We start from the raw sequence: 26,132 nt of genomic DNA, 5'->3' as shown, positions 1-26,132 counted from the left end.
TTTTGTCTCAAATGCATGAAGTATAAACACAAAGTTTATTATGTCAAGCAATGCGTAACCCTGAAATAGTGTTGTAATGAACAACATGAGCGAAAGTATTCAAAAACAATACAGCCATGGCTTGAAAACAGCATGTTTCCCAACACTGCCAATTACATTTTGTTCTTCCAAATGGCATTCAAATGACTACAGCTAACAGTATGCTGGACAAAGTCATTCTGTGGGATTGTAAAAATCTCATATTGTTTGAATAGATCTGTAAAAACAGAAAATAAATAAGTGGGCGAGACTTGAAAGCTTTGTGCTGATGCTTTCATGCTGCTCTTACAGCTTATTGGTGCCATTCAGATCGCAATCTGTTACCATCGTATAAACAGATACAGCGACGGCATTTGAAAAGTTGTGTGGCTCGTATCTGATCAATGTGTCAACCTTTGTGTGATTTAATTTAATTTATAACTTTGCATGTAACCACTGATGTTATTATTTTATTTGAATTTTTTAACACAGTTAAATTTCAGCGGCCGCGTCTTTGTTTGCTGAAAATACTCAAATCGGTATCGGCGAGTACGTGAGTGCACTGATTTGATTTTTTAAATTAGAAATAGTTATATATGTTCTTGCGCATGTAAAAGCTCTTGAAAGGTAAAAAAGTCCACACCAACAGAAGCTCCTCTCTCCCACAGAAAACACTGCTCCTGAAACGCCTCGTCAGAAGTCTTTAATTCTGCATTTTGTGTCTGAATCTGGACCTAAGTGACGGGTCGACAGACCTTCCAACACTGCCACCAAGACAGACAGACAGCACTTGTTTCGATGCCTTCCCTCTCTGGTCCCGCGTTGTAAAGTTGCTTTCTGCTGCGCCCTCTCCAAAATCCACCCAATAACCCACTGAAGAAACACAAAGCACAACACCACAGGGTTGGTTTTGTTATGTCTGACCAAAAACTCTGTCTGACCAAACATCTGAACGAACATCGAGTTCACTTTGATTCATTTATTTCACGCTCAGATTTTTCAGAGTTTTCAACAGATTGTTCGTCGTCGTTGACCCTCATCATGAAACTCCCTGCCACATTTATTTTTTTCTGAAGTCGCTGTTCCATGACCGCACTGAGAAAATAAGAGTGATGTTTTCCAGCTCAAGATTTCTCGTCATTTCATTTATGACCAGCGGCTTTAAAATACTTGTTCCCTTTATTGTCTTAATTGATTTAAAACATGTGGAAACCCGTTCTGACTTTCACTTTACTTGTTTACTTTAAATGTCATAGCATTTCTTTTTTCACGCTACTCGTACAGTACGTGAATCTCTCCTTACATACTATAATCAGAAAAAAAAAAATCCAGATGAATATTGTGAATCTTGAAGATATCTGAAAATAATGGAGGCTATTTGTCTGGATCACCAACTCCCATGTGGGGAGTGTTTTCTCAGCAGCTGTCAAAAATATACCACCAAAATCACTCGGATATTCCTCTCCGAGGTGTCATGTGTCATTTCAAAGTGAGTAATAATGAAGTGGCTGCCAAGTGCAGTAAACTCCCTTCTGTTTCTTTTAAAAGCTCAAAAAACAAACGTATGGAGAAACCGGGGTTGATGTGAGCCGTAGTAAAGTGAGAGTCAATCTCCACCTGTGGTTACATACTTTAAACCGTGCCTGGGCCCTTCACTGGCAGCGCCTGACATTATCCTGGAAAACGTCCAAAAGGAGCAGAGTTGGAGGCTGAAGTGGAGCCAAACAGTGGGATCAAATTAGGGACTAAGCATCATACAAAGAGTTGTGCAACGTAATCCTTCATTTTGCGCCCCAGCAACACATCTGGAGTGTCCTAAATCAGTCATACGCTACATAAAAAGACACTGTTTATGCGTTGTTCCTTTTATTCCTCGTCCTTATGGAGGGATGCGTTCACAGAGTGTAGGGAGACTGAAGGAAGGTCGATCATGAAGGACGACATGCTGAAACATAAAAAGACTTATTTGTAGCGGCTGCTGGTTGGAGGTCGGATCAGGTTTTCGTTATTTAGCAATTACACGGTTGTTTTGTAACATCCGGTCCTGTTTTTTAGCCGCTGAAAAGAAGCCAGTGTCGCAGAGTGATCACTTGAAGCAACTTTTGACACCCAGGCAATTAATGTCAAGCTGTGCGCTGTGTTCAAAAACTTTCACCAAGCCCATTACATGACTGTAATTATCTCGACTAACATGAACGACAAAAACTCTCTTCTCCGGCGGTCTGCGGGGTCAAAAGAGTTTTCAAAAAGATTTGCATAATAAGTCTTCACAGCATTGTTGCTGCTTGAAATGAGATCTGGATATTTTCTGTGATGCAAAACCAAACAGAGGAAGACTGTTCCTCCCCCTTTGACTAGATTGTGACGTGGTTTTTTTGCCAGAGAGTACACAAAATGCCTGAAACTGTGTTTCCAGCTGCCGGGGAAAGACTACATGTACTGTATAGCTGCAGGGAAGAGGTCGTTTTGGGGAAGATGCTCCCAATTTCCAAACTGAGAACTACCTTCATACAATACGACCCTGTCAGGTCTTCGACATGTAAAGCCTGACAAAGCGTGTAATTGTTTTACTCCTCCAGCTGAGCTTTCGCAGATTGATAGTGTTGACAGGGAAATGGCAAACAGGAAAACACTGTCTCGGTAAACAAATTACAAGCCAGGGCATCCGTGCTGAAAGGAAAATGAGAAAAAGAGGGAAAAGAAAACAGGGATGTCAGCATGAGGAGCGTTTTTGCGGCGAGACGGTGTGCGTTTCCTTTTTCCACCTCGGCTTATGCATAAACAGAGCCTAAATCCTTAATAAACCCGGAGCTTTTCAGGTGTTTGTCGTCCAAAGGCAATACTTTTCCGTGGCTCTTCTTCACCCCGCTGCAGGGTGGCTTCACTTGAAGAATATGAAACTTACACAAACAAAGAGACAATCAAATTACTGACTTAAAATGTATTAAATTCTTCTTTTTTCTTTGCAGGACCTCCGGGAAAGAGAGGAAGAAGAGGCCGCAATGGAGAACCTGGTACGTGCTTTGGTGTGTGTGTGTCACAAAATCACTGAAGTTTCAATCCGGGAACGTTCGAGGAATAATTCAGCAGGACATCAGCAAATCATACTGCACTTACAATCATGTAAAAGTACACTGTATATCTTGGGAGGCCAAAATAGGTTATAGATGTGTAATTTGTGGCCTGGTGGTTTTCGGTGTTCACTCGGATTGTTTCAGCTTCAGTCGCTATAGAAACACTAGATTTTCACAGTAAAACTGGGGGACAGTGCAGCTTTGGAAAGCAGGAGTGATGCACGAACTTGCAGGGGCCCCAACATCTGAATTCTGAGACACTGTAACCCTCTTTAGCTGATCCCAGACATGATGTAGTCAGATTCAGTGTATATATAACAGCTTGCTTATCCTCCAAAAATGCAGCAACAAGTTGTCCTGACGCTTTAAGGATCTCCCCTCCCTCCTCCCACACACTTTATCCCGAGCTGACTCGACAAAGTCGGGCCAAGGCGAGGCCTCGGGCACCTAGGAGAGGGACGTGTCGTGCAGCGACACTCTCGCAGGGTGTTGCCACAAATTGAATCCACAGCTAGAGCATGTACTTGGCAGGGAGCCGAGTCCGCACTCGCCTCGCCTGATAGCGAAAGCGATAATAGGCTCCGGAGCGTGCCGTCGCTCCTGCGCCGAGGAGCGCAGTGCAGCAGAGCGAGGCCCACGCTTTGGAAGCAAAGTACTGCCCTTGTAAAAAAAAAAAATTAGAGAGACAGGGCGAAGCGAGGTCCCAATTTGAAACGAGGTAGAGTAACAAGGGAGCGGTTTGGTTTCACGGCCTGAGAAACAAACTGCGTCTGTGAGGGGAGGAAAAAACGCCACCAGATCTCAGCCACTTCTTCTTAAAGTCACAGGAATCAAAGCCGATCAGCTGACATCTGTCCCAAAAAGATGGAACGCTTTGTATAAATAAAACAGGATGTGATCCATCATTTTTTTACGTTTTACACAGCTTTTTAGGAATCAGGGTTGTATTTCAGCCCAGTCACCAGAATATGTTAGCCGTTACCGTTTCTGCAAACCACAGATATGTCCGAGTTTGACATTCGTACCAAACGTGGCGTGTCACGATCACATTTTATGCTTATTGGCTGACTTTCACATCTGGAGGTGGAGGGAAAAGGTACCGAGGGCACATTTCCAGCTGTTTTTTTGATGACCAAAGCTGGCTATTTTCCACAGGAAGTCAGATCATCTGTCGCCGTGTTTGAGGTGACCAAAACTAGCTTTTTTTATTGGAAGTCAGATCATCTCCAGCTGTTTTTGTGCTGACCAAAACCGTTTGTTTTTTTCTCAATGGGACATGGGACTGTCTCTAGCCGTGTTTGTGGTGACCAAAAATGTCTATAAATGGAAAGCCGGACCATCTCCAGCTGTTTTTTCTTGCGACCAAAACAAGTTTATTGAGCCAAACCAAGTGTTTTTGTTGTGCCTAAACATGATCAGAGCATCAGCACAGTGTTGTGACAAGAGAGAAAGGGAACATTGAACCTAAAGAAATGTCAAGTAGCAACATAAAGAAACATTTCAACACATCTGTGGTTTTGCGGAAACGTACTTGGCCGACATTTATTCTGGCTTTATTCGATCGGGTTTTTGTATTTGAGTATCAAACAACTTCAACTCTCTTCACTTTTTTGCCAAATTCACTCAGAGTCCTTGTTGTGGCCGTGTTCTGCAATCTGACGCATGGATCAGTCTGTCGTGGCTCTCTGCCTTTTCTCATTTATGTAACACCAAACTATGACGTGAAAGGAAGATGAGAAAAAAAACAAAACAAAAAACGACAGAAAAATCAAACGACGGACAACAGTTCAATGTTCTGCTTTGCTGCGGATCTGAAATACCGCCAGCCTTTGTTTATGCAGTGCTTAACTTTCCAATAAACATCCACCGTGCCAGCGTGTTTCAAATGGCACTATTGTGAAAAGACCTTTTATTTCTTTTCTTTTTTTCCTCTTTTCTTTCTGCTCAGCCAGAGCAAATGTGGACGGCTTCCTCTTGACAAATCAATTGGAAACAAGCGAGCAATCATATCCGCTCACGGTGTCTGCACTGGAGGGGCACAGCGCTCTGCTAAGGGCAGACAATAGGGAACAATTGGGATGACAGGCCCCTCCATTCTTTATAATAGCCCAAATTACTGGAATAAATAGGCTGAAGTATGTTAAATCAGGCACATTTGGCTGGAGCTTGTCTACCTGCGACAGGGCCTCACCTCAGAGACTGTTTTATTGACGTCATGAACCAGCTTTTATCCGTGTGTTGCTTCCACAAAAGGCTTCACAAAAGCAATCATTCAGAAGTCCTCGCTCAGAGAAGGTCATTTAAGATGCGGGCCCTCTCTTTTAAATGCTCTAAAGCGATTCTGCTTATTAGCAAGCAATCACAGCTCAGTTATTTCTGCTACATTTACTCTTTGGATACGTCGTCAAGCGTCAGCAAGTGTACACAATATTCTTTGTGAAACTCACAGAGGCGTTCAAAACAAATAAATACGACGGCACCAGCGCTGCATTATTGGGAGTCCGGTGTCAAACTCTGTGTACCCTTCTCCGCGGGAGAAAAAAACTGAAGGCAAAGTTTTCGGAGACATTATTTATACGACTGAAGAATGCAGTCCTTGACGGGCACAGGCGGGCTCGCATTCTGCACTGTAAGCCTTCTGCAAATCCAATTTCCCTCTTTTAAGTTCTCAACACTGGCGGATGTTGAAGGGAAGCATATTTAATTCATGATTCGCTTTAACCAAAAGTAACTAAGCCGCAGCGAGTTTTCCACAAATTCACGGTGAGGTGTTTTGCAAGTTCACTCGTCTACGGAGGCAGAGGAGAAGCTTTCTGCCCAGACTTGGCTGCGACTGACAGAGAGAACAAACAGGAAAGAGACACAGTGATATTTACCTATGCATTAAAAATGAATGGAACGCTTCATTAGGATGGCTTGTTTGTTTACCGGTAACATATGGAAGGGAAAAGTGCGGCATGACAGTTTAGGATGAAGACGCGTTTTGTAGCAGTGAAAAGCCACACTCTCAAACTGCTCTAGCAGGTGGTCAACGCTGGAAAGTGTAAGAAGTTTCCTCCCATATTTTCCTTGCGTGAAAACTCAGGAACCTGCGTTTACAAAAGGAGGAATTGATGCTCGCACTGTGCCGGATGAGCAATTTAAGCTTTCAGCGGTGCGTCGGTATGAAGAAGAGCAGCTGAATGCCTGACTCTTCCTGTGAGTTTTGTAAGTCGCACTGCAGCTTCTCTGCAGCTGCCGTTATTTCAGAGCAGGATGATAGCCTCCATCATGTCGTGAGCATTCACACGGTGGATTTGGTAGCCTTTACAATCTCTGGTTAGCAAAAGCAGGACGGTGAGGAAATGACTGGAGGTGCCAGCGTGAGAACAGAAAGTGAAACTCAGCCTGAGTGGCTGAATAAGGTTGGAGCTTTGAGGTCGGATAATCTAACATTATGTCACCGACTATTTAATATTACATAGATTATATTCCAGGAAATAATGTTTCTGGTCTAACCGAGGCCGTAAAGTTTTAGGAATTTGAAGGCTTGTACCTTTGAGGTGGCTATTATGTGCTTTGCAGCGTATTGCACGTTTTTTTTCATTTTTTTATCACAGAATGTCTTTGATTTTCCATAATTGCTTAAACTTTGCGCCGAGCCGTTTGACACAGTGGGACATGTCAGAAAGCACACAGCCGAGCAGGTTTATTAAAAGCTAAGTGGTCTACTGTAACTCAACGATCCATAAAACAACGCTACAGAAGTGCAGCCCAGCGAGCCTAAAACACACGGCTCCTTAAATGCCCCAGCTGCTGGAGCGATTTGCACTTTCCTCCGGTCATGAAGAAGAACAGTTCAAGGACATAGGACTTGTAAAGAAACAGTGATCCGTCTTTTTTTTTTTTCTTTTTTCTTTTTCAGGATTAAAGCAGCTGGGTACCTTTTTAATAAGAACATAAAGACCTGAAATGATTTGCAGGGTTCTGTGGAGCCCTGAAATGCATTGGCACACGGGCCCGTGAGCAGCGGTAATTGGCGAAAAGACATGTGTCACCTCACAAAAGTGTGGGGGGAAGTTTTAACAAGCGCGCAACCCCTTGTAGCAGTGAAATTAGAGCCACTTACAAATGTAGAATATGATCACTGGGCCTGGCGGTCATTGTTCGCTCAGCTGCATGGAAAATAGATAGTTAGTTATATCGACGGAGGATTTCTGCCTAACATCATGGAAGAGAAGCATCCTCATGACATTTTCCCTCCTAAAGAAATAATACGCATCGAGAGTCCCATTTCCCGTCTTAGTTATTTGGATGTGTGGTTTCAGTGGAACATTGATGATCTGAGTCTGTTTGATCGCTGATTGAAAACACACTAACCAAGTTTTTTTTTCCCTTTTCCTTTCTCTTTCAGGACCTCCTGTAAGTATGCCTGCTTCACATCTTCTCCAACTGTGATAGCCATGTGAAGGTAAAACCTCAGTTAAACAGTAAAACGTGACTGCACGATGCAGTTCAGCTCAAAATTTGCTGTTTGGCTTCAAGAAACAGCTAGCATAAAGCTACATATTAAGGTACAGCCAGTAGCTGGTTAGCTTAGCTTAGCATAAACACTCGGAAGCATGGGAAAACAGCTGGCTTGGCTTTGTCCAAAGGTAATTAGTGAGCTTTAGAGGCGTTGGTAGGTGCATTTCATTGCGGAAAAGCCAGCCATTTTCAGTCTTCATGCTAAGCTAAGCTAAGCTAAGCTAAGCTAAGAGGCTGTTTGTTATATGTTCTACCCTTATAGTGGAACTAACAAGCTTGTGGTCACAACGTGGGGCGTCGTGTACACGATACACTTCGAGTGGTTAAGTTTTGAGGGCAGCGCTACTGGGCAAAGTCGTCTTGAAGCCACTGAGGCTAACAATTTAGCAAGCTAGCAAGTGAACGGGTGACATATTGTAGGAAAGCAGAGACATAAAAACAAGTTAGCCTGTTATTAATCCAAAATACTTTACTTTTCACTTTGTATATATACATATTGTAAATAGTGTTGTTAGCATTTTTGATCATTTCGATAATCTCATAGGTGTTTTTAACTTGCGAGGTTAGCCTGTCAGCTAGCCTAGCTGCCTTTCTGAATAGCTCTGCATACACACATAACAGGAGAACCAGTCATTAACTTATTAACTTCTGTTATATCAGATCATATAGACTCTTCTCATGAACCTGCTGGACACAGCCACAAAATGTTGCTTTTCCTTTAAGTGTGATGCAACAGATTGAACAGTGAATATGTGTGTATATTAAACTTGATGTAAAAGACATCTGATTATGACAAATTTGCTACCAGAAGTCTCAGTTGTACCTCACGGCACGACTCTATTATTAAAATAATCTCTCCATCCCTGCGTTCCCCTAATAGGGACCCCTTTCCCTGTCATTTGGGCAGTCTGGTTTGTAATAGCCTTGCTACCAACCTCCATCCCTGCCAGCTCCCTGTACCCGAACAGATTATCTCACCTCATTACACTGCTGGGTGATCACAGATTCACTCCCCCGAACAGATGGAAAACTTCAGAGTTTTTTCCCCAAAGATGAAGACAAACCCATACATATATAAGCACCGGGGGTGTGTGACAGTTCGCTGTATAACCGGGTCAAGCGGGCGCTGTATTTGTGTGCTCTGTTAAAATTATTTATAGTCCAGAGGCAAGTGTGATTGAATAGGTATAATAGCGTGTGCCGACTGAGCCGTAAAAAGTTGTAAGTTAATCCTCAACGCCTTCTCAGACACTTGCTCCTGGGGTTCTGGGACGTAAGTGAGTGCAGGTGGTCTCACTTCTCGGCCTCTCCCGCCAGGCCTTACATATGACAAATAAAATCATACTGCGAGATGTCTCAGGAGCCGACTGAAGCCCGAGAAGTGTTGTCCCTGAAATGTAGGAGTTGCGAGCACATGTATGGGACGACTGTACTTCGGGGAATGTTCCTTTGGGTGTGACATAGTAAATCCAGTCCACACACAGGCGGTACCTGACAATGCTCCAGTTGTGGCCAGCAAATCACCCTCTGATGAAGTCATTAAGGTAGCAGAAGGTGCTGTAAATGTTTTACTGTAGGCAAAGCAACTAAATTCAATCAGAACCCGTGCTGCAGCAAATAAAGAAAGGCTATAATTTACAGTACAGACCCCAAAAAACTGACGTCTGAATGACTGCATTTCTAAAAACAGACAAGTCTTCAAAAAATGCAATGATCTGACAATGACTCACCCAATGGTCACCAAATCTGTTCCAAAGTGAAAAAATAAAAAATCCTGCACCAGATTTTTAAAAAAGAGACAGTAGTAAGTGATCTCATGTGGTTTCTCGCTCGGTATGCCCACCCGGGGACGGCAGGGGACATGTCGCTCTGAATATTCAACAGCTCCCTCCATAACTCTGAGAACACTGTGTAAATTGTACACAGCCCTCCGAGCCAAACAAACCGACCACTGCTGAAGCCATCACAGATGCCTGTGACTCAATCGTTACTCAGCCGCTGATGAACGGACAGGGACCTGCGGTTGCTGAGACGGACGAAGAATATGTCCACCTCGATCAGAGCTCATCAGGAAAGATCCGCGTTGGCGGCTCCTGATAGGCGTTCAGACATGGAAAAGTGATTCGCTTTGTTTTCCTTTCCTTTCTTTTTCCACCGCTCGGGCTTTCGTGTCAGTTTCGTATTTGATCAGGGGTCAACTGTAAAGTGATGTTTAGTTGGATATCTCTTCTCTACGGAAGCCCTGAGAGGCGAGTGAGGAAAAAGTTCTGGTGATCCATTTTCTAAGTTTGATCTGAAGAATTTATCACTTCAGAATAGCTGGAAAAAAAAAAAAGTTTGGTCAGGATAATGTTTAAGTTCCTACATTTTTCAAAGTCAAAGTTATTTTAAGAAAACGTTATTTTTGTCAGGTTCATTTTTATCAGTGTTTGTTGTTGTAATACTTGTTTCAACCACAAGAGGGTGCCGCTAAGAATACGATGAGACAGCAGGCTAATCCAATTTGTTTTGACACTATTATTTGCGATTGATCGGATCAGATTTTTGAGTCCGGACATCACTGACGTAGCTGCACGAGTTGCTACGCTAGCGACGTAGGCATCAGTTGCTCCGTACTCCGCTGACGTGGCTTTCCAACACAGTAGCGCTATCCAGAGGTGGAGCAGACATTTTATTTCAGGCTGACTCTTTTCACCTGTTCTTAAGTAACAAACCCAATAGAGAAAGACACTGAGATCTGACCTAGAAAATGTATCACCAGAATGTTTTTTCTTTCATACATCTCTGTCCTCCAAATAGATTGGAAAAATATAAAGAGAGACATGCAACGCATACGGGTCGAGGTGATTTTGAACTCTTAGAGCATTACAAGAAGACTCCTTTGCCTCTTCCTGACCCTGAAACCAGAGAAACATTTTGTGCTGAACATAAAGGTTACTAAAGTCCGTGAAATGACAGCTGAGGCAGAAACGATCATGTCTTTGCTTTCCACTTTGTATCTTCTTTCCTCGTCTCTCTGCGGCTCTCAAAGGGCGGCCCGTGTCAAAACGTCAACCCCAAGCACCCGCCACTGTGTGTGCACACCATTTAGCAGCAATCAAGCATAAAACACCATCCCTGAGGCTGCACTCGAGTACCCACTAACACCACCCGCCGACTGAACTTTTTTAGCCAGACTGTATGCCATACTAAATAAAAATTATACAGACAGAGAAAGAAACTAGCTCGCTTTGAAATCTGGTCAGAAGGAAGGGGGGGAAATATTTGAAAATGATACGATGTTGGAAATATCAAACCCACTTCAGCCCCGCTAAGCATGCCTCTGCCGCACCACACTGGAGTCTCAAGCCAGGAGGGTTATAGTACAGCGCATGAGCCCTCGCAGGAGTTCAGCCGTGTTAGCACAGAGGTAAATAAAGCCGGCTTGCGTCTGTATCTGTATTTGACAAGTCGTTTCCACCTCCCTGCTTCATCAGCTGAGATTCCGGCGACGCAGGTTGAGGATGATCTGTCACAACGTATGAATTATGCAGCCGCGTTCCAGGGATTAGAGGCAACGCTGGGGTGAAGCAGAGGAGCCCGGGCGCCCTCAACCCTTCATCCTTCATCTGTTATGCGCCGCAGCTCCACACCTGTTAATAAAACATATTCGAGCTGGACTTTGATCACTTCTGCCCTACAGAAGTGGAGAAGGTGCCAGGGTTATCTAAAGCGAGACTCCGGTTGGAGATGAAGGGGAGTCTCGCCCGCTCGGATGTTAATTTACAGCTTTTGCTTCTGTTGCGCGCAGCGAGTTAGAGGCAGAAGAGAAAGCCCATTAACACATCAGAGTCCAAGTGCGAGCTGTGCCCTCTGTCTGTGTTTCACATCAGACGCACAGAGGATTTGGCAGTGAGGAGGCCCACCGAGAGCTGCAACTGGATCTATCTGACATGACAGCGTTTATTTGGGCTCACGAGGGGCGGCGCGGCTGAGGAGGCCGACTGTCGCTGGATGTGACAACATTAAGAGTTTGACCTTTTAGATGTCGGCGCTCACGCTGTGCCCATCAGCAGAGCTCGTCTGTCAGGGCTTGACGAGAGGAAGCCAAACTGAGGTCCACTCGCAGTGATCTGAAGCAGTCGATGGCGAGCCGACTGTCGCTACCTTACCGAGAATAAGCACAGTAATGAAAAAAGCGCGAAAAAGCTTTTTGATTGAAAGGAATTTTCCTCCTGCTCATGACATCAAATGATGAGAAATGTAGACCTGCCACATTGTGGTTCTAATTGAATCAGCAGAAGAAGTGAAAGAAATACTTTTCCAACTGGAACATTGTCCCTTATTCAACATTTCATATCCACAACAAGAATTCTGCGGGTCAGAAATTTGCTTACGTATTGCGCAGGGAAAAAATGTTGGCCCAGACGTTTGGCTTTTCGTGCCTGCAATTTGGTCGAAGCTGTTTAAAATGTTTCCCCTCCTCAGGAATGACGAGACCGTCCCACCGACTGAGATTGTGAATCTTCCCCGTGTTTGATTTGCGTCTCGATACCGCGCACGCACCGTCTCTCGCTTCTCACCAGTCGCACTATCGCTTTCAGTTTCCCCCGTCCGCGGCGTCCCCTGCTCCCACAAGAACATCCAACGCATGCCGACAGACACACACACACACACTCACAAACACGTGCACGCACATTAAAGTCATTTTATGCCGGCTAATTGTGATACACTGTGGATATGGGAACCAGATGCCATTCCCAAGTCAGTTTTCCAGTGTGGTTTTCCTATCCCTGCCTAACCTCTGCGTCCAGATTCCCCCGACGAGCACCAGCCACTTGTGGTCGTCCGTTCCTGCCCATTCTGCTCTGATTACTCACATCCTTGTCCTCCATTAGTTTCCCGCCTCGAAAAAGAAAGTGCCCCCGGGGCCCACGGTAATATGATTGAGCGTTCCCATGCAGAACTAACAGATGGAGGTGTACGTATAGATATATGTTTTGATGTCTTTAAGGCTGTTCCAGGTTTGTGCACATTGGAAATTGAGAAGATTTCACTTGCAATGGTGTCCACATGCTTTCAGCTGCAAATGGCTAAATGTGGCCAATATTTCCACTCCGGCGTCGGAGCGATTGATTATATTTGTGCACCCAGATGGGGCGTTTTGCCTTTGCTGAGTCGGTAGTTTCTGGGAAACTTTGCGAGAGAATGAATGCAGCGTTATTTTTCTCCCATAGAGCAAAAAGACTCACACCTACAAACACCTCATTGCTATTATGCGCTTTATGTGTTAATTAGTGTGCTTTAAATGTGCAGGTATGCAGCTTTGCTAACCTTTGGACAGAGCCAGGCTAGCTGTTTCCCCTTACTGCGAGGCTAAGCTAAGCTAGCTGGCTGCTGCAGAGGAAACGGAATGAGCATGTTTTTGCCAAATGTGTGAATTATTCCTTTAAGTCGGCCAGGTTAAACTCAGTACGGGCTGTTGTGATGTCGAGAATTTCTTTTAGTTTCGATGTATGGCAAACACGATGCATAACTCTGCTGTGTGAAGTGTGTTAGTCTGGGTTTGGTCCTTTCAAAGCCTTTACTTTGGCCCTCATCCCACTTTTGTGGTGAGCAGCACTCCTCACCTGCCCCCCGCTCTTCTACTTACTCATTCCCTGTCAACACTCGGTGCCCGGAGGATTGCTTTGCTTAACTTCCTGTGTACACACATGTTTATTAATATTGTGTAGCTGTGTGAGAAAACCGTGTGCCCGTAAAGAGGAGGTTGTAAAAGCGGTAGTTGTTGGCCTGCGCTCTCAGAGATGCCAGTGCTCCAGGGTGAGCTGATTGGATCCATGTGGCCGGCAGTTCTGGCTACAGCGACTGCTGCCAACCCTGTTGGCCCAGCTTCTACAACGGGCTTCATTTGATGGATTGATTTCCTGGACCTCGATATTTTTAACAGGTCACTGTGATGAAAACGAATACAGCCGAGTCCAGACAGAGGTTACGATGCACATCTCCTCTTCCTGACTTTTTTGCATCTTGCTGGATTAGCTGGATTGTTTCGCAAGATCGTACCAGCAGCTCGCAGCCAAACCCACGAGAAATACTTTGCTCATGTCAACAAGAGCTGAAGCTGTGGACACGAGCCAGCCCCTCACCTCATGTTGCACAGACAGGCGAGCACCGTCAAGCTTTCATCCATCATGTTTTGAGTAAATTATAGGAGAGTAGGGATGTGGACAATGGATATCCAGTGTCTGGACTTCTGGACTTGTGAGATGATGTGAAATTAGGCTGACAGAAGTCTAAAGTTGTGAGTTGGTGTGAACCTCCTTCGTTGCTGACAGGCCACTTAAAGCAGGGCCTTATCCTGTGAACAGCAACGAAAGCACATATTTTTTATATTTCAGTAGCTTCAAACAGATGTGTGATCACATAATTGCATCTTTATTTTTGCTACCTGATAGCTCGACATAAGCACAGCTGAAGACCAGCACTGCAGTGTGAGAAACACCTAGAAGATTTGCACAAGATCGGACTACTAGAAAATGTTTACATGCTTGTTGTTCAAAAAACACATCAGTTTTCTCGTACTGTCCGGTGCTGCAGCTCCGTGTTCACCCTCTGTTTTAGCTCCTGTCTCTTTAAGGCCTCAATCTCCTCTGATTGGTCAGCTCACACATGCCTGAGGTAGCAACACTAACAACGACAGAGCAGCTGTGCTAAATCAAATCTTGCATGCCAAAGCAGCCACGATACGCATAAATTATACAAATGTGTGACATGGTGACGTAGTGTGATGTCACAAAGTCACGTAATTAAAGGCGGGACTACTAAAGAGGCGTTTCAGGAGCAGTGATTTCTGTGGGAGAAAGGAGCTTTGACCTTTTTAACTTTCAAGATCTTTCACATGGACAATAATCTTTATAAAACACTGAAGGGGGGAAATTTAAATGCAATAGGTCTCCTTTAAAATACAAAAATGTGAAATGATCTGTTATTTTATTGGTATCTGCCATGAGAAGCAGGTAATTATACCACCTTGCCGAATCCCATTAACAAAAACAGTCACGTACTGTACTACCTCATTTAAACTGTGCGATCTGAAAGGAGACTAATATATAAGCACTCTAAATAGATATTTAAGCACCCTTCTAAGAGTTCTTAAAACTGTTTTTCATAATTGATCTGCTGAAAGCCGCAGAGGCGTCTGAGAAGCACATCAATAATTTATATGCATGAAATATGAAACCGGAGAAACTTTATCATCTACTTTACAGTTGGGACGACTAAATGTGTTGGAGAGTTTAGGGACCTACACGAGCACAATCAGGATTAAATAAAATATATGTTCTGATACTTCTTCCGTTTAATCGAAGACAGACCAACGCAGAAGATGTGAAAATCTAGTCGTGCGATATTTTCACGTCTTTGTGATCAGCACTGCAGGCGCCACATATGAAGCGTGCCGCTGTGCCAGGATCATTTTATTCAACAGCATTGACTCTTTCCATGTAATATGAAGTGAAGGAACTTACATTGTCAGATTTGAATGGCAATGTTCATGTTGCTTGTGGGTTTGGCCCCAGCTCCCTTTTGCCATTTTATATTTCCCTGCAGACCTCTCCATATTTCTCCCCCACTCTGTTTTAAAGGTGGCAGGGGTTTTTGCTTTTTTTTGCTTTTTTTTCTTCATACCAACAGCTCATTCAGGCCATTGCAGGAGACAGTGGTCATGGTTTGGCCTAGTATGAGAAGCTACACATGTATCTGGATAGCGAAAAGCTTAATCCTGATCCAGTGGTCCACCATAAACTCGACAGTATCATGCACACAGGATGTTCTGTTACAAATCATCTCATGATGGAAGCTTGACATAAAGTTTGCCCAGCGCTAAGCAGCAGAAGATGTGAGGCTTACCATCAACGTGAAATGTGTCATTTTCAATCAGCGATGTAGTGATTCTGCTTTGGGGCAGTTGCACTCGGTTCATCACCACATTTATGAAGGACATGTTTATTATTTATGAAGTCACTGACAAGGGCTTATCATTAAGGCAGTTTTCTGGGTAATAATTGTTGCTGCTCCTACTTATGTTAGGCACAACATCTTCTTGGTTCCTATTGAAATCTGTTTTTTAAAGAAGCTTACTGGCTTGCTTGGATCAAAACTTGACCATGAAGATCCTGCCAACAGCCATTTAGCTTAGCTTAGCATGAAGACTAGGAATAGGGGGCACATTTTAAGCTCCCTTTAGGAAAATGTTGCATGAAATTTGCCTTTTCACATGTTATTAATGTTGTTAACTCCAATTATTGACATGTGGAAATAAAATAGCATCATAACCAGACTTTAAAGTCTGTAAGTTAGCCTTTTCATCTAACTCTCTGCCCAAATTTCCCAAAAACATCTAACTTTTCCTCAAAAGGACATTATGCAAAGTTAGCAGATATGCATGTGGCCGTTCATTAATCCATTTTCTTCTTATTATAAAGGTGTTGAGCGCACTATACAGGGTTAATCGTGTTCAAGAGAGTGGATTTTGATCAAACAGAAGCAGCCTGATGAGCCGTGGAGCACCTGCTGGAGGGCTGCTTTTGAAAAAGAGCCAGAGCAGAAGCAGTAAAAAGATGTGAAAAGCACACACAGGTGCTGATTAGAAATCTTCCTTGGGGCACACTGAAAACCAAAAAAAGCTGCGGAGGCTGCTTGACAAATAGACACCTGCTGCAGTTGTACTGTAGTACAGTTTGCTCCTTTGAAATAGTCTTTGCAGGAGAGCTGTTTAATAGTCTCTATAAAGGACCCCTCACTGTACTGGCTTAAACCTTCTGGAAAAGCTCCAGTGGGTGCTGCCTGTCCAAGTGATGTGCAAATGATGGGCCGTATAATGAGCAGGTGCAGACTGTGTAGCGAAATCATTTCCACATGCTTTTACGACCAGATGCAAAAACGAAAAATGAACAAGCTTTGTGGGCAAGATATGGTTAGGTGTGTCAGAAGCAGTACTCCACTTGTAAAATGGACATCTGCCTACCTTATTATTGTGATTTAAACTTAACAGGCATTATAGGATTATAATAAAAACATCACTAGTCATATGAAGGCTAAATGACTGAGAGCATTACTTTATACCTGGGTTACCGACCGGGGGTATTTGTACCCCAAGAGGGTTGCGTTTATTTCCCACCCCTATACAGCAAACACCTACCACCCCTGCTCTGCCTCTAATTGGCTGTGGCCTTTTTTTCCAACCCTAACCATCTTACCAATCATTGAGCCCTAACCAAGCCAATCAGAGGGACAGTGGGCAGGTCTTCTGGGCATTTTTCAGACGATTAGGGACAATGGGCAGTGACCCCTCCAAGTGGGTAAGTCTGCAGGTCCTTAGGGGTTGTGTAGAAAGACTTTAAAATAGATAGCTAAAGTCATGATTATGTTAAAATACATATCAGTAATCGATAAACAGAATAGTTAATAGCTAGCTAAAGCCGTTGATATGTTAAAACAGATATTTAAAAGTAGGTCGAGTCAATACACAGAGTTACTAAAAGTAATAGACAGTTGAAGTAGTTAGCTGATAAATGTACCATTCGCTAGAAGTATTGAACAGGCTAAATGGTTGAAATAGCTAGCTAAAGTAATGTACGTTAAAATAGATAGCTACAAGTAGAGCTAGCTGACAGTAACAGTTAAAGTAGGCCTGGTTAACTAGCTAACAGTTACAATAGTTAGCTAAAAGTAGGTGGTCGATACAGCTAGCTAAAGAAATGGGCATGTTTAAATAGATAGTTACAAGTAATACATAAACAGAATAGTTAGCTAAAAGTGACAAACAGTAACAGTTGATGTAGTTGGCTCATAAATGGCGAATCATTAGCAAAGTAAAGGATAAACAGTTACAATAGTTAGCTAAAGTAATATATAGGTTAAAATACAGGTTATAAATTTAGTCTGTTATATTATTAGCTAAACACAATGGATGAACACTTGACGATAGTTAGCTAAAAGCAATGGGTAATGCTTGAAATAATTGTTGGTTTTGAGGAATGGGTATTTGTTTGGGTATGTGGTTGAAACATCAGAAAGGTCTTTAAAGATCCTTATTAGGCTTCTTCCCTCACAAACAAAATATAGACATGCCCTATTAGGGAAGCACAACATGGATTTGATCAAGTTTCATTAGGTTCCTGCACTTATCGTGAAACAATCTGGATTTATTGAAATGCCAAATCATATAAAGGGTTTTCATTTCTTTCCACAAACTCATGGTGCCCAGTCGTTTAGCCCAGTAATTTGGTGTGCCAACTATTTGTATCAGTCACTGCCAGATTTAATACATTAAGCAGGCTTGTGCAAAAAGCTGCAGAGGGTGTATTTGTGGATTTCTTTATTGCAGCCATTCAAATGTTTGCAGTAACAGCTTGTCAATAGCTTTTGCATTGTCCAAAGGCAATTTTCCTTCGCAACAAAATGCCTGCACTGATTTACTTTAAGCTGCCTTCCATTTTAAAGAACAAGCTGCCCCCCTGGAAAACCTCTACATCATTATAGAAGTAAAAGTCACATTTGATTCCAGTATGTTGCCTCTGTTATTGCCTCCATGGGGAGCTGCAATTGGAAACGCTGTTTTCATAATGGCACATTTTGTGTTTACAAGTGTGTTGCGGCTCTTTGACTGGCCAGTAAGCAGCAGGTCCGACCCTCCTCAGATGTGTGTGTGTGCATTAAAGCTGCATTTCCCATCGCCGTTCGTCTCGGCTTGTTGAAGCGAACACACTCGCCTCGTATTGGAATGAATGGGACGATGCGCTACACGAGCTCGCTGCGCAGGTTCGCAACCTCGTGGCCGAGGCAAATTGGGCCTGGTGCTGCGGATCCAGTTGGGAACACATAAACGAAAAGCTACGGATAGTTAACTATGCATCAGGAATAATGTCCATAGGCGCAAAGCAGGTTACAACTCACTTCCCCCAGAGCAGTGTGGTAGAAATTGGCAGAGGAAAGCTGCTGGACTACCTCTGGAGCGTTTCAGTTTCAGACTGTGCTATGTGTGCCAGTGCAGGGGAAGCCTGTCTGTGTCTGCAAGCCTGCTATTCTGGGTCACTGGTCCATGGACTCACAGCAACAGCCTCCAAACATGGGTTTTATACTAATGTCATCAATCTATGGATTAGTGTCAGTGTTCCTTTCTCTGTGTGTCTGATATCTTTGGAAACGAACCGTGTTTGACCAGCATTAGCCTGGAAAAGTAACCACTGAAGAGCAATTGCTGTAGTTGCAGTGGTGACAGCTGAACAGCGTGTTGTTTTTTCTACCTGAGGACATGTGTGATATTTTTTTGGCGATTACAAAATCAATGAGAACGTAAGAAGAGATGCACAGTGTCTGGGAAGATTCAGATCTGTTTTCAAATAGTAACTTCATCTCAGAACGGGGAAAAAGTACTTTGATCCAACAAATGTGTTTAACAGATAGATTGCGCAATACAGATTAGCATCAGTATAAATGGCACAGCAGTCTTTCTCAGTTCCTGCAGGGGCTCAGAAACATTTTTGCTAAGCGGGTGGTCAGTTAGTCACTCGTCTGACACTGATCTAATACCGACTTTGTTCAAAAAACAGCATTTACCGAAAGCACAACCTCAGAGGAAGAAAGAGAGCCCAGCATACAGGCATAGTGTGGTGTTTTTAAGCACAAACTCATTAAGCTCCAGCGTACGGATGCACACCTCATTGTCCAGTCCTCGACTTCACTGATGATCTTTTACAGAGCCCACCCAGGCGCCCCTCCTCGCTGACTGACAGAAGTTGGACGCAACAACTGCCTCACAAAAAACTGCTGTTAAAGAAGAGGGGGGGGGGGGTGTTTCTCTTGTTCGGGGCACATTGTTACAACATGCTTGCCAATACTTAGTTGGAGATTGCTGGATTTGATCATCTAAGTAAACATGGAGTTGATTCGGGCCTGTTTTTGGTTTTAATTGTACAAGCCCTGCCGTCTACAGTGCAAAAGGCACCAGGTCTGTGACAGGCTGAAACGCTGAGATGTCAAAAAGTGGCCAAAGTTCATTTCATCAAAACTCTATTTGTTCATCTTTTGATTTGGCCTTCGCCCTCCAAGTTCATGATCTTCACTGAGCAGCTCTGTTCGTTTATTAGCTACAATTGTTCTAGTGTATTGTCTCTTATCAGTGTGTCACAGCACCAGAGGGACTACAGATCATAATTTGTAGTTTTCTTCCTATTAATGTGTTGTGAAAAAGTTTAACAATCCTTTTTTTTTGTCTTTTGTAGGGCCCTCCAGGAACGAAGGGTGAAAAGGTGAGTAATTTGATATTTTCTTTGACATATTCTTTGGTATACTGTTGATCTACTTGCACATTTTGCTCAACTACTCCCAAACATTATTGGAAACAGGTTTATTTGCTTTCTTGGCGTGACTTGTTAAAAGATTGTCACCACTTTCATACTGTTTCTGTAAGATAGAGGCAGCAGCCGGTTAGCATAGATTAGCACAAAGACTGGGAAACGACTAGCAAAGGTGTCTGAAGGTTGTTGTTGTTTTCCTCTGTTTCAAGTCTTTATGCTAAGCTAAGCCAACCTGCTGCAGGCCTACTGTTCAGACATGAGAGGGGTATCAATCCATTACTACCAAACCCTGTCACTCTCATAAAATTACCAATATGTAAAACTATCCTTTAGGAATGATGAAATGTCTTTAACATCCATCCCCATCCTACATTCTGTCGGCCAGACATAAAAAAAACAAATCTGTTTTTCCTCTACTCACAGTTAATTTGTCCATACGGAGTGTCTTTTTGCATTTGCGGCAATAATTCACATGCAAGTCATCCTCCTGACCCAAAGTCTGGGACTCTGAATATTTAAATTCTCCTGTTGTTCACAAATCCACAGCACCGAACATTAATGACTGAAAGCCGGAGCCCAAGTCGAAGCCCTTAAATGCCTCGCTGAGCACTCCTCCATAAAACAGCAGTGGAGCATACGAAATAACCACGCTGTCTCTTTATACGTCTGCAGGAACTCAGGGACAAATGTGTGCCGTGCCTTTGCTTTGAAGGACTAAAACCATGAGATCCCTAACTGAAATACTTTACGTCTGAAATGCTACCGGGAGAGATGTGTTCTGTTTTACAGGCCAGCAATGCATCGATTAAGTATTTACTCATATTTTATACTCTATAAAACACGACACATAAAATAAAATAAAAATCCCTTGTGATGATCCTGAATAGCTGCTGATTAGATTCATGTTCATGCCTCTCATGTGAACCGCTCATCTGTAGTTTAATGAAATACAAAACAACTGTGTTCATGCCTCCCACCCAAGATGAATACAGCGTGCATCAGCGTGGCCATTCAAAAGTGTTTCCCCGTTAAATCCGGCTTTGGAACGAGCGCCCAATGAGAAAATTACAAAAAAATACCAGGAGCTGTTTTATTTGAAATTGCTCAGGCATTACATTGAAGTTTGTTTGAGCAAAGTTCCCATCCATGTGTGATAAGTTGTTCGGCTCATTTTACCGCTGTGGCTAAATTGCACCTCAGCCAGCGGGAGAGAGCGTCAGGCGCGTTCAGTTATCCGATTCTCAGACGGATTAAGGTTAATATCCAGTGTCCAACGTTCGGTCGTCCTTCAGTTGTTTTAAACAAAAGTGTACTTTTGGTTCGGTTTCGCCCTCATCTGATAAACCCACAGTCCTCCACACGCAGGTTGATTTCAAAACGTTTTACTCCGTCGGGAACGTGCCCCGTCCACAGAGGTCTAGCCCCAAAAAAGGCAGAAAGCCAAAGATCTCTGGGGCATAAAATCTGGCCTGGCAACGCAGTTCGCCCACACTCACCCCCCCCTCACACCGCCTCCTCCTCACCAAACCCACCAAACCTCACACCACCACCGCTCTCCCTCTTTCTCTTTCTCCCTCTCTCTCATACCCAATTCATGTCAGTCCATGTTATCATAAGTGATTTTTATTCTTAACCACGATGAATAGTTGCGGGTTCCTGTATTATTTTTCTTTATCAATGTGTTCTGAGTTACGCCTCGGTGATTTCAGCGTGAGTCTCAGCTTGGTATTAGCACTGTACTTGTGTGTGTGTGTGTGTGTGTCCGACCCTTTGCATTTCAAGACAAATTCCTTCTCTTTCCCTCTGCAGGGGGATCAAGGCGACCAGGGACCACGGGTATGTGGTTTACTCCGACTTCTTGTGATTAGCTGATGAATGTGACTGTGTGTCTCCCCCCAGCAGAATTGTGGGCAAAAGGTTTGAGATGCATGAAATTCCTGGGATAGTGTTCTTCCCATCGGGCCAAACACAACAAGCATCTCAGCGCTGCTTATTTCTACATCGAGATCGGGCAGGCAAACGTGCAAGATACCTTGGAAGGCGCAGCGTTTTTCACCTCTCATCTTCGAAGTACAAGCTTTTTTGCACATCAGCAGAAGATATCTGCTCAATCTCAGCTTATAATCAAAAGCCAACTAGCTCTGTCTATAATTACTCCTGATTCGCTTCAATCCTCGACGTGACATGGCGCATTCAGAGCTTTAATCATTTCCAGCTCTGTAGTTTGACATTTCTATAAAAGTGCTGCTTCTAAATGATGATGATGTGAGTGCTTTTCCGTGCTTGACAGACTCTGAAATGAATTACTCTATCTCCACCTAGCAGCCAGCGCGCCCTCATTTTTCTCGAATAATGGTTAAAAAATGAGCCCTCTTTGGGAAAAAAGCAAAAGCAGACTGTGACTGCACAGGTTTGTTTAAAGTAGATTGCATTAACTTGGGGGACGCATGTATGCATGCACACTTTTCACGTCAGCTGTCGTCATCAAGGAGAGATTGTGTGCAGTCAAAGCCGCCTTAAACGCCTGTAATTGATTTCCGTGAGGGCAGAGAGCACGTAGAGGTTAGAGCACAAGGACAGGAGAGCGCAACAATGTGGAGGTTTGTCTTGCCACCAGAGCACCAGCCATCTCCCAAGTGGATCTGATCCCAAACCTGTAACCTCCCAGACGTTAGTATTTCGCCAATTAACTATGTCAGCCCTCCTCCGGGCACGTCAAAGCACGGCGTTTCTTACGATTTGGAAGTCAATACGAATGACCTTCGCTGTGAAATTTGATTAGCGGTCTCAAAGAGATACATCTTATGTTACCTCATAGTCAAATGACAGCCAAGTTCACGGAGGTTGTGGCTCTTTATACATTTCCAGCTGTGTGATATCCTCAGTTAATTTTTAATGATATCAGAAGTATCGGATAGTTGTTATAGCTGCAAAGAGCTGCGAACAGGAAGAAGGGAAATGTCTTTGCTCTCTAGCTGAGTCGACTGGAGTAAACTATTGCAGTTTGTATAGAATTTCTTGGGTTTTGCCTATAATTTGTACCCTTTTAAGCCTCGGAAATGGAGTCATCTGTCTCCATCAGTTAAATGATTTACGCTTCGCAAACAGCAGTGCGGCTGACAGAGTTGTACCAGCGACCAGCCAGGCCCCTATTTGTCTTGCAGAGTAAATAAATTAACTGTCCACTTCAAGATAGCGATTCATTAACTCCCAATTACGGCAAAATCGTCCCCTAAAAGGTACAAATTAACACGCACTCGCAGTCACATATGAAGGACTATGGTGGCATGAAAGCAGTCTAGGTCACAGGCAATCACATTACCTCCCCGCAATAGCATATTGACGTGTAGCACATTAGATCAGAAGGTAGATGTAGTGGATCAGCTATGAAAGGAATGAAGGCATAACAGGGCAAGTGTTGCCTGACCTTCACTTTAGTTATCTTGCTGGGAATGAAGCTCATTTCATACTCAGTATTGACTGTTTAACCTGTAGAGGTACATGAAAACAGAGCATGTGGAGAATATGTCCTCTGCACATCACAGTCTGCCAAATAGATTTAAATGTAATGTCATTTAAAGGTGCACTACATAGCTTTGTTTAGTTTTTATGCCTAAACAAACTAAATAAACAAGCCCTGTTTGTTTTCATCAACAAACTGACCTCAAAGGACAACACAGTTTTACTTTGTTTATATTTGGCGGACCCTGCCACCAAAATCTCTTCTGCAAAACTACATAGTGCCCCTTTAAAGGACAGGGTTTGCATGTGTATGTCTATATTCTAGGGTCAAATCAAAACCCACTCAGCATTTGTGGCCACAGATGGCGTGAGAGCTGCCACATGGCCGGCCAAATTTCTTCACAGACACACACACTTCCTCTGCCTGCTACCCACATGTCAGGGTCGGCCATTTGTCGCCCCCTCGGGGTCAAAGGCCACAGAGGTTAACCAAGCAGCAAATAATAAATTGGCTCAGTTCTGACAAACAAATGTGTGGCCACCATTCGAGCTCCGCCGGCGGGATATAATTAACAGGAGTCAAACTGGCTAAAAGTATCACCGAGGAAAGCTGTGTGGTCTTTTTGACGGATGGTACTGGCTACAGGTGTCACGCAAAGGTTGGTGAATTCCTGGGTCGGTCAGAGGAAAAATTCGAGAGATTTCACAAAGAATCTGCTCTTGTTTGTCCAGTACTTTACTCCTCAGATCTTGGGGTTTGGCCAATTTGCCAATGTTCCTCCAAAATAAAGAGGCTGTGATTATGTAATTTCCAGGATTTGATTCTTCAGCCGTGAACAAAGAAGTGCGTTACAGTCGACTGTGCGCGCATGAAATCAGAAGCCTTAAAATGACATTCAGTCGAGATAGATTTGATGCGCCGGATGGATGCCAAATCTGTGGCTTCGAATGAATGTATTATTCCTCTCTTAAATGTATTAAAGCCATCTGTGAACAGTATTGGTAATCCATTCCACATATAGATATTCAGAAAATGCCACAGCCTGTATTTGCTCGGGATGTTTTGTGTGTTTGGTGTGGTCGAGGAGATGCTGTTTCTGGCCAGTGTCCTATGACGGCTGTTGCTGATTGTCCTCGTATCTGGCTTTTTGTTTACTACAGTTGAACTCGTCTTGCTCCAGGCAAACACATAGCAATAGGGACCCTCACCAAATAACCAACATCCGTTTTGGAGGGGAAAAGCAAAACAAAGCAATCTGTGGATGGTTAGGATTCTCTGTCAACCGCCATGTCATTATCATTCTCACACATAGACATCAGCGCAGAGGAAATGCAGGGCGAGCGCTTACCCACACCTAGTTAAGCTTTTCTGCTTTTTTTTTTTAATCTTCTCCTGCAGAGAAAGTTCAAACAACTGGTTTCTGGTCAGACAATCATTTAGTTTTTTATACACACATTTTGTTTGTGAGTGAGGTTGACAACATGCTGTGGAGCTTCTCTCCAGTGTCTCCAGCGGTTGTAAAACAGCCCAGGAAACAACATGCACATGCGCCACGCTGTATTTTCAAGCCTAGATTCTTTGCATTGTCCATTCCTGCCCAGCCTCAATCCACTTTCTATTCCTTTTTTTTTTGTGTACAAGATGTTTGAGGTTGTACATAACTTGAGAAATAGTTGCACTTCAGTCCCGGTTACACACAGCACAGCTATTGTCTGCAGCGTAAGAGTATCCATCGCTCCGTTCTGCTGCAGGGCTGAATTAAACCGGCTTGCCTTGAAAGCCATATTCTTAATGAGGCATGCTTTTTGAATTATCTTTGGGAAACCAGAGGGATGGCACCAAAGCCGTGTTTGGAAAGGCCAGATTTTATCTTCAACTTGAACACAGAGGAAGATGGATCTCTTTACAGGGCATGTTTATGCTGGTGTGCCAGTCTTTGAGACGTACTTTATGTTTTTACAGAGGAGCAAAACTTAGCTTAAGCTCTGATAGCATCCAAGATTTACCTCCAAATAATGGGGGAATACAACACAATAACAATTTAGCAGCAAAAACCTGCAGCAAGAAACAAGAGAACATGCAGCATAATCTTTGCATGCTCGTCTACACACGAGCTAAAAACATTTACATTTGAGTGTTTGCTACATCCAGCCCCCCTATAGCTATTGTTGCTACACCTTTTACGTCGTGCATTTTCATATTTTTAAACAGTATGTGTTCATTTTCAATGTTCGAAGAGAGGAAAAGCTTTGAGATGATAATGAGCTGATGGGTTGAGCAAACGTGACGCTATCTTGGGCAAGATTGGCCGGGGTTATTGGGGTGTAATGCAGGACATTAGCTAAAAATTTGATAGCATCCAGGATCTGCCTAAGAAATAGCCTGCTTCAAAGCACATGTGCTCTTCACAATGTTTTGGACCGTAACCCAGTTGATTATATGCCCCTTGGTTTGGATAAAAGCTTTGTTAGTACTGGATGTAGCAAGCTAGTTAGCCCGACATGCTAACAAAATGTGGCTCGCATTACCAGACAAACTGTTAAATCCATCCCTTAAATTTTTTTTTCTTTTTGGTTTTGGAAAGGCTGGAAAAAAGACACTACCCTCCAAAATGCAGAGTATAAATACATATAAATACATATAAATACATAGGCTTGTTGAGAAAACATGCCGTGCTCGACTTAGCTTTAGCTGGAGGGGTTTTGGGAATGGCCGATTCATGTATGATTG

The 26,132-nt window shown here is 43.4% G+C and overlaps 1 protein-coding gene across 2 annotated transcripts in view; it reads left to right on the top strand.

Moving 5' to 3' along the window:
* Positions 1-26,132, top strand: part of col25a1 (collagen type XXV alpha 1 chain) — a 145,849-nt gene that overhangs the window by 76,658 nt on the left and 43,059 nt on the right. The window contains exons 3-5 of one of the 2 annotated variants that reach the window (XM_084343787.1): positions 2,988-3,046; positions 19,865-19,891; positions 21,749-21,775. In XM_084343787.1, coding sequence (XP_084199913.1) covers positions 2,988-3,046; positions 19,865-19,891; positions 21,749-21,775 — 113 coding nt within the window. Of the gene's footprint in view, positions 1-2,987; positions 3,047-19,864; positions 19,892-21,748; positions 21,776-26,132 lie in introns of those variants that run through there. The other variant, XM_084343786.1, reaches the window with a different exon arrangement.

This window comes from Pagrus pagrus (genome assembly GCF_965226575.1).
Source record: "Pagrus pagrus genome assembly, chromosome: 22".
Classification (NCBI taxonomy): Eukaryota; Metazoa; Chordata; class Actinopteri; order Spariformes; family Sparidae; genus Pagrus; species Pagrus pagrus.
This window is presented reverse-complemented; position numbering and strand designations above follow the sequence as displayed.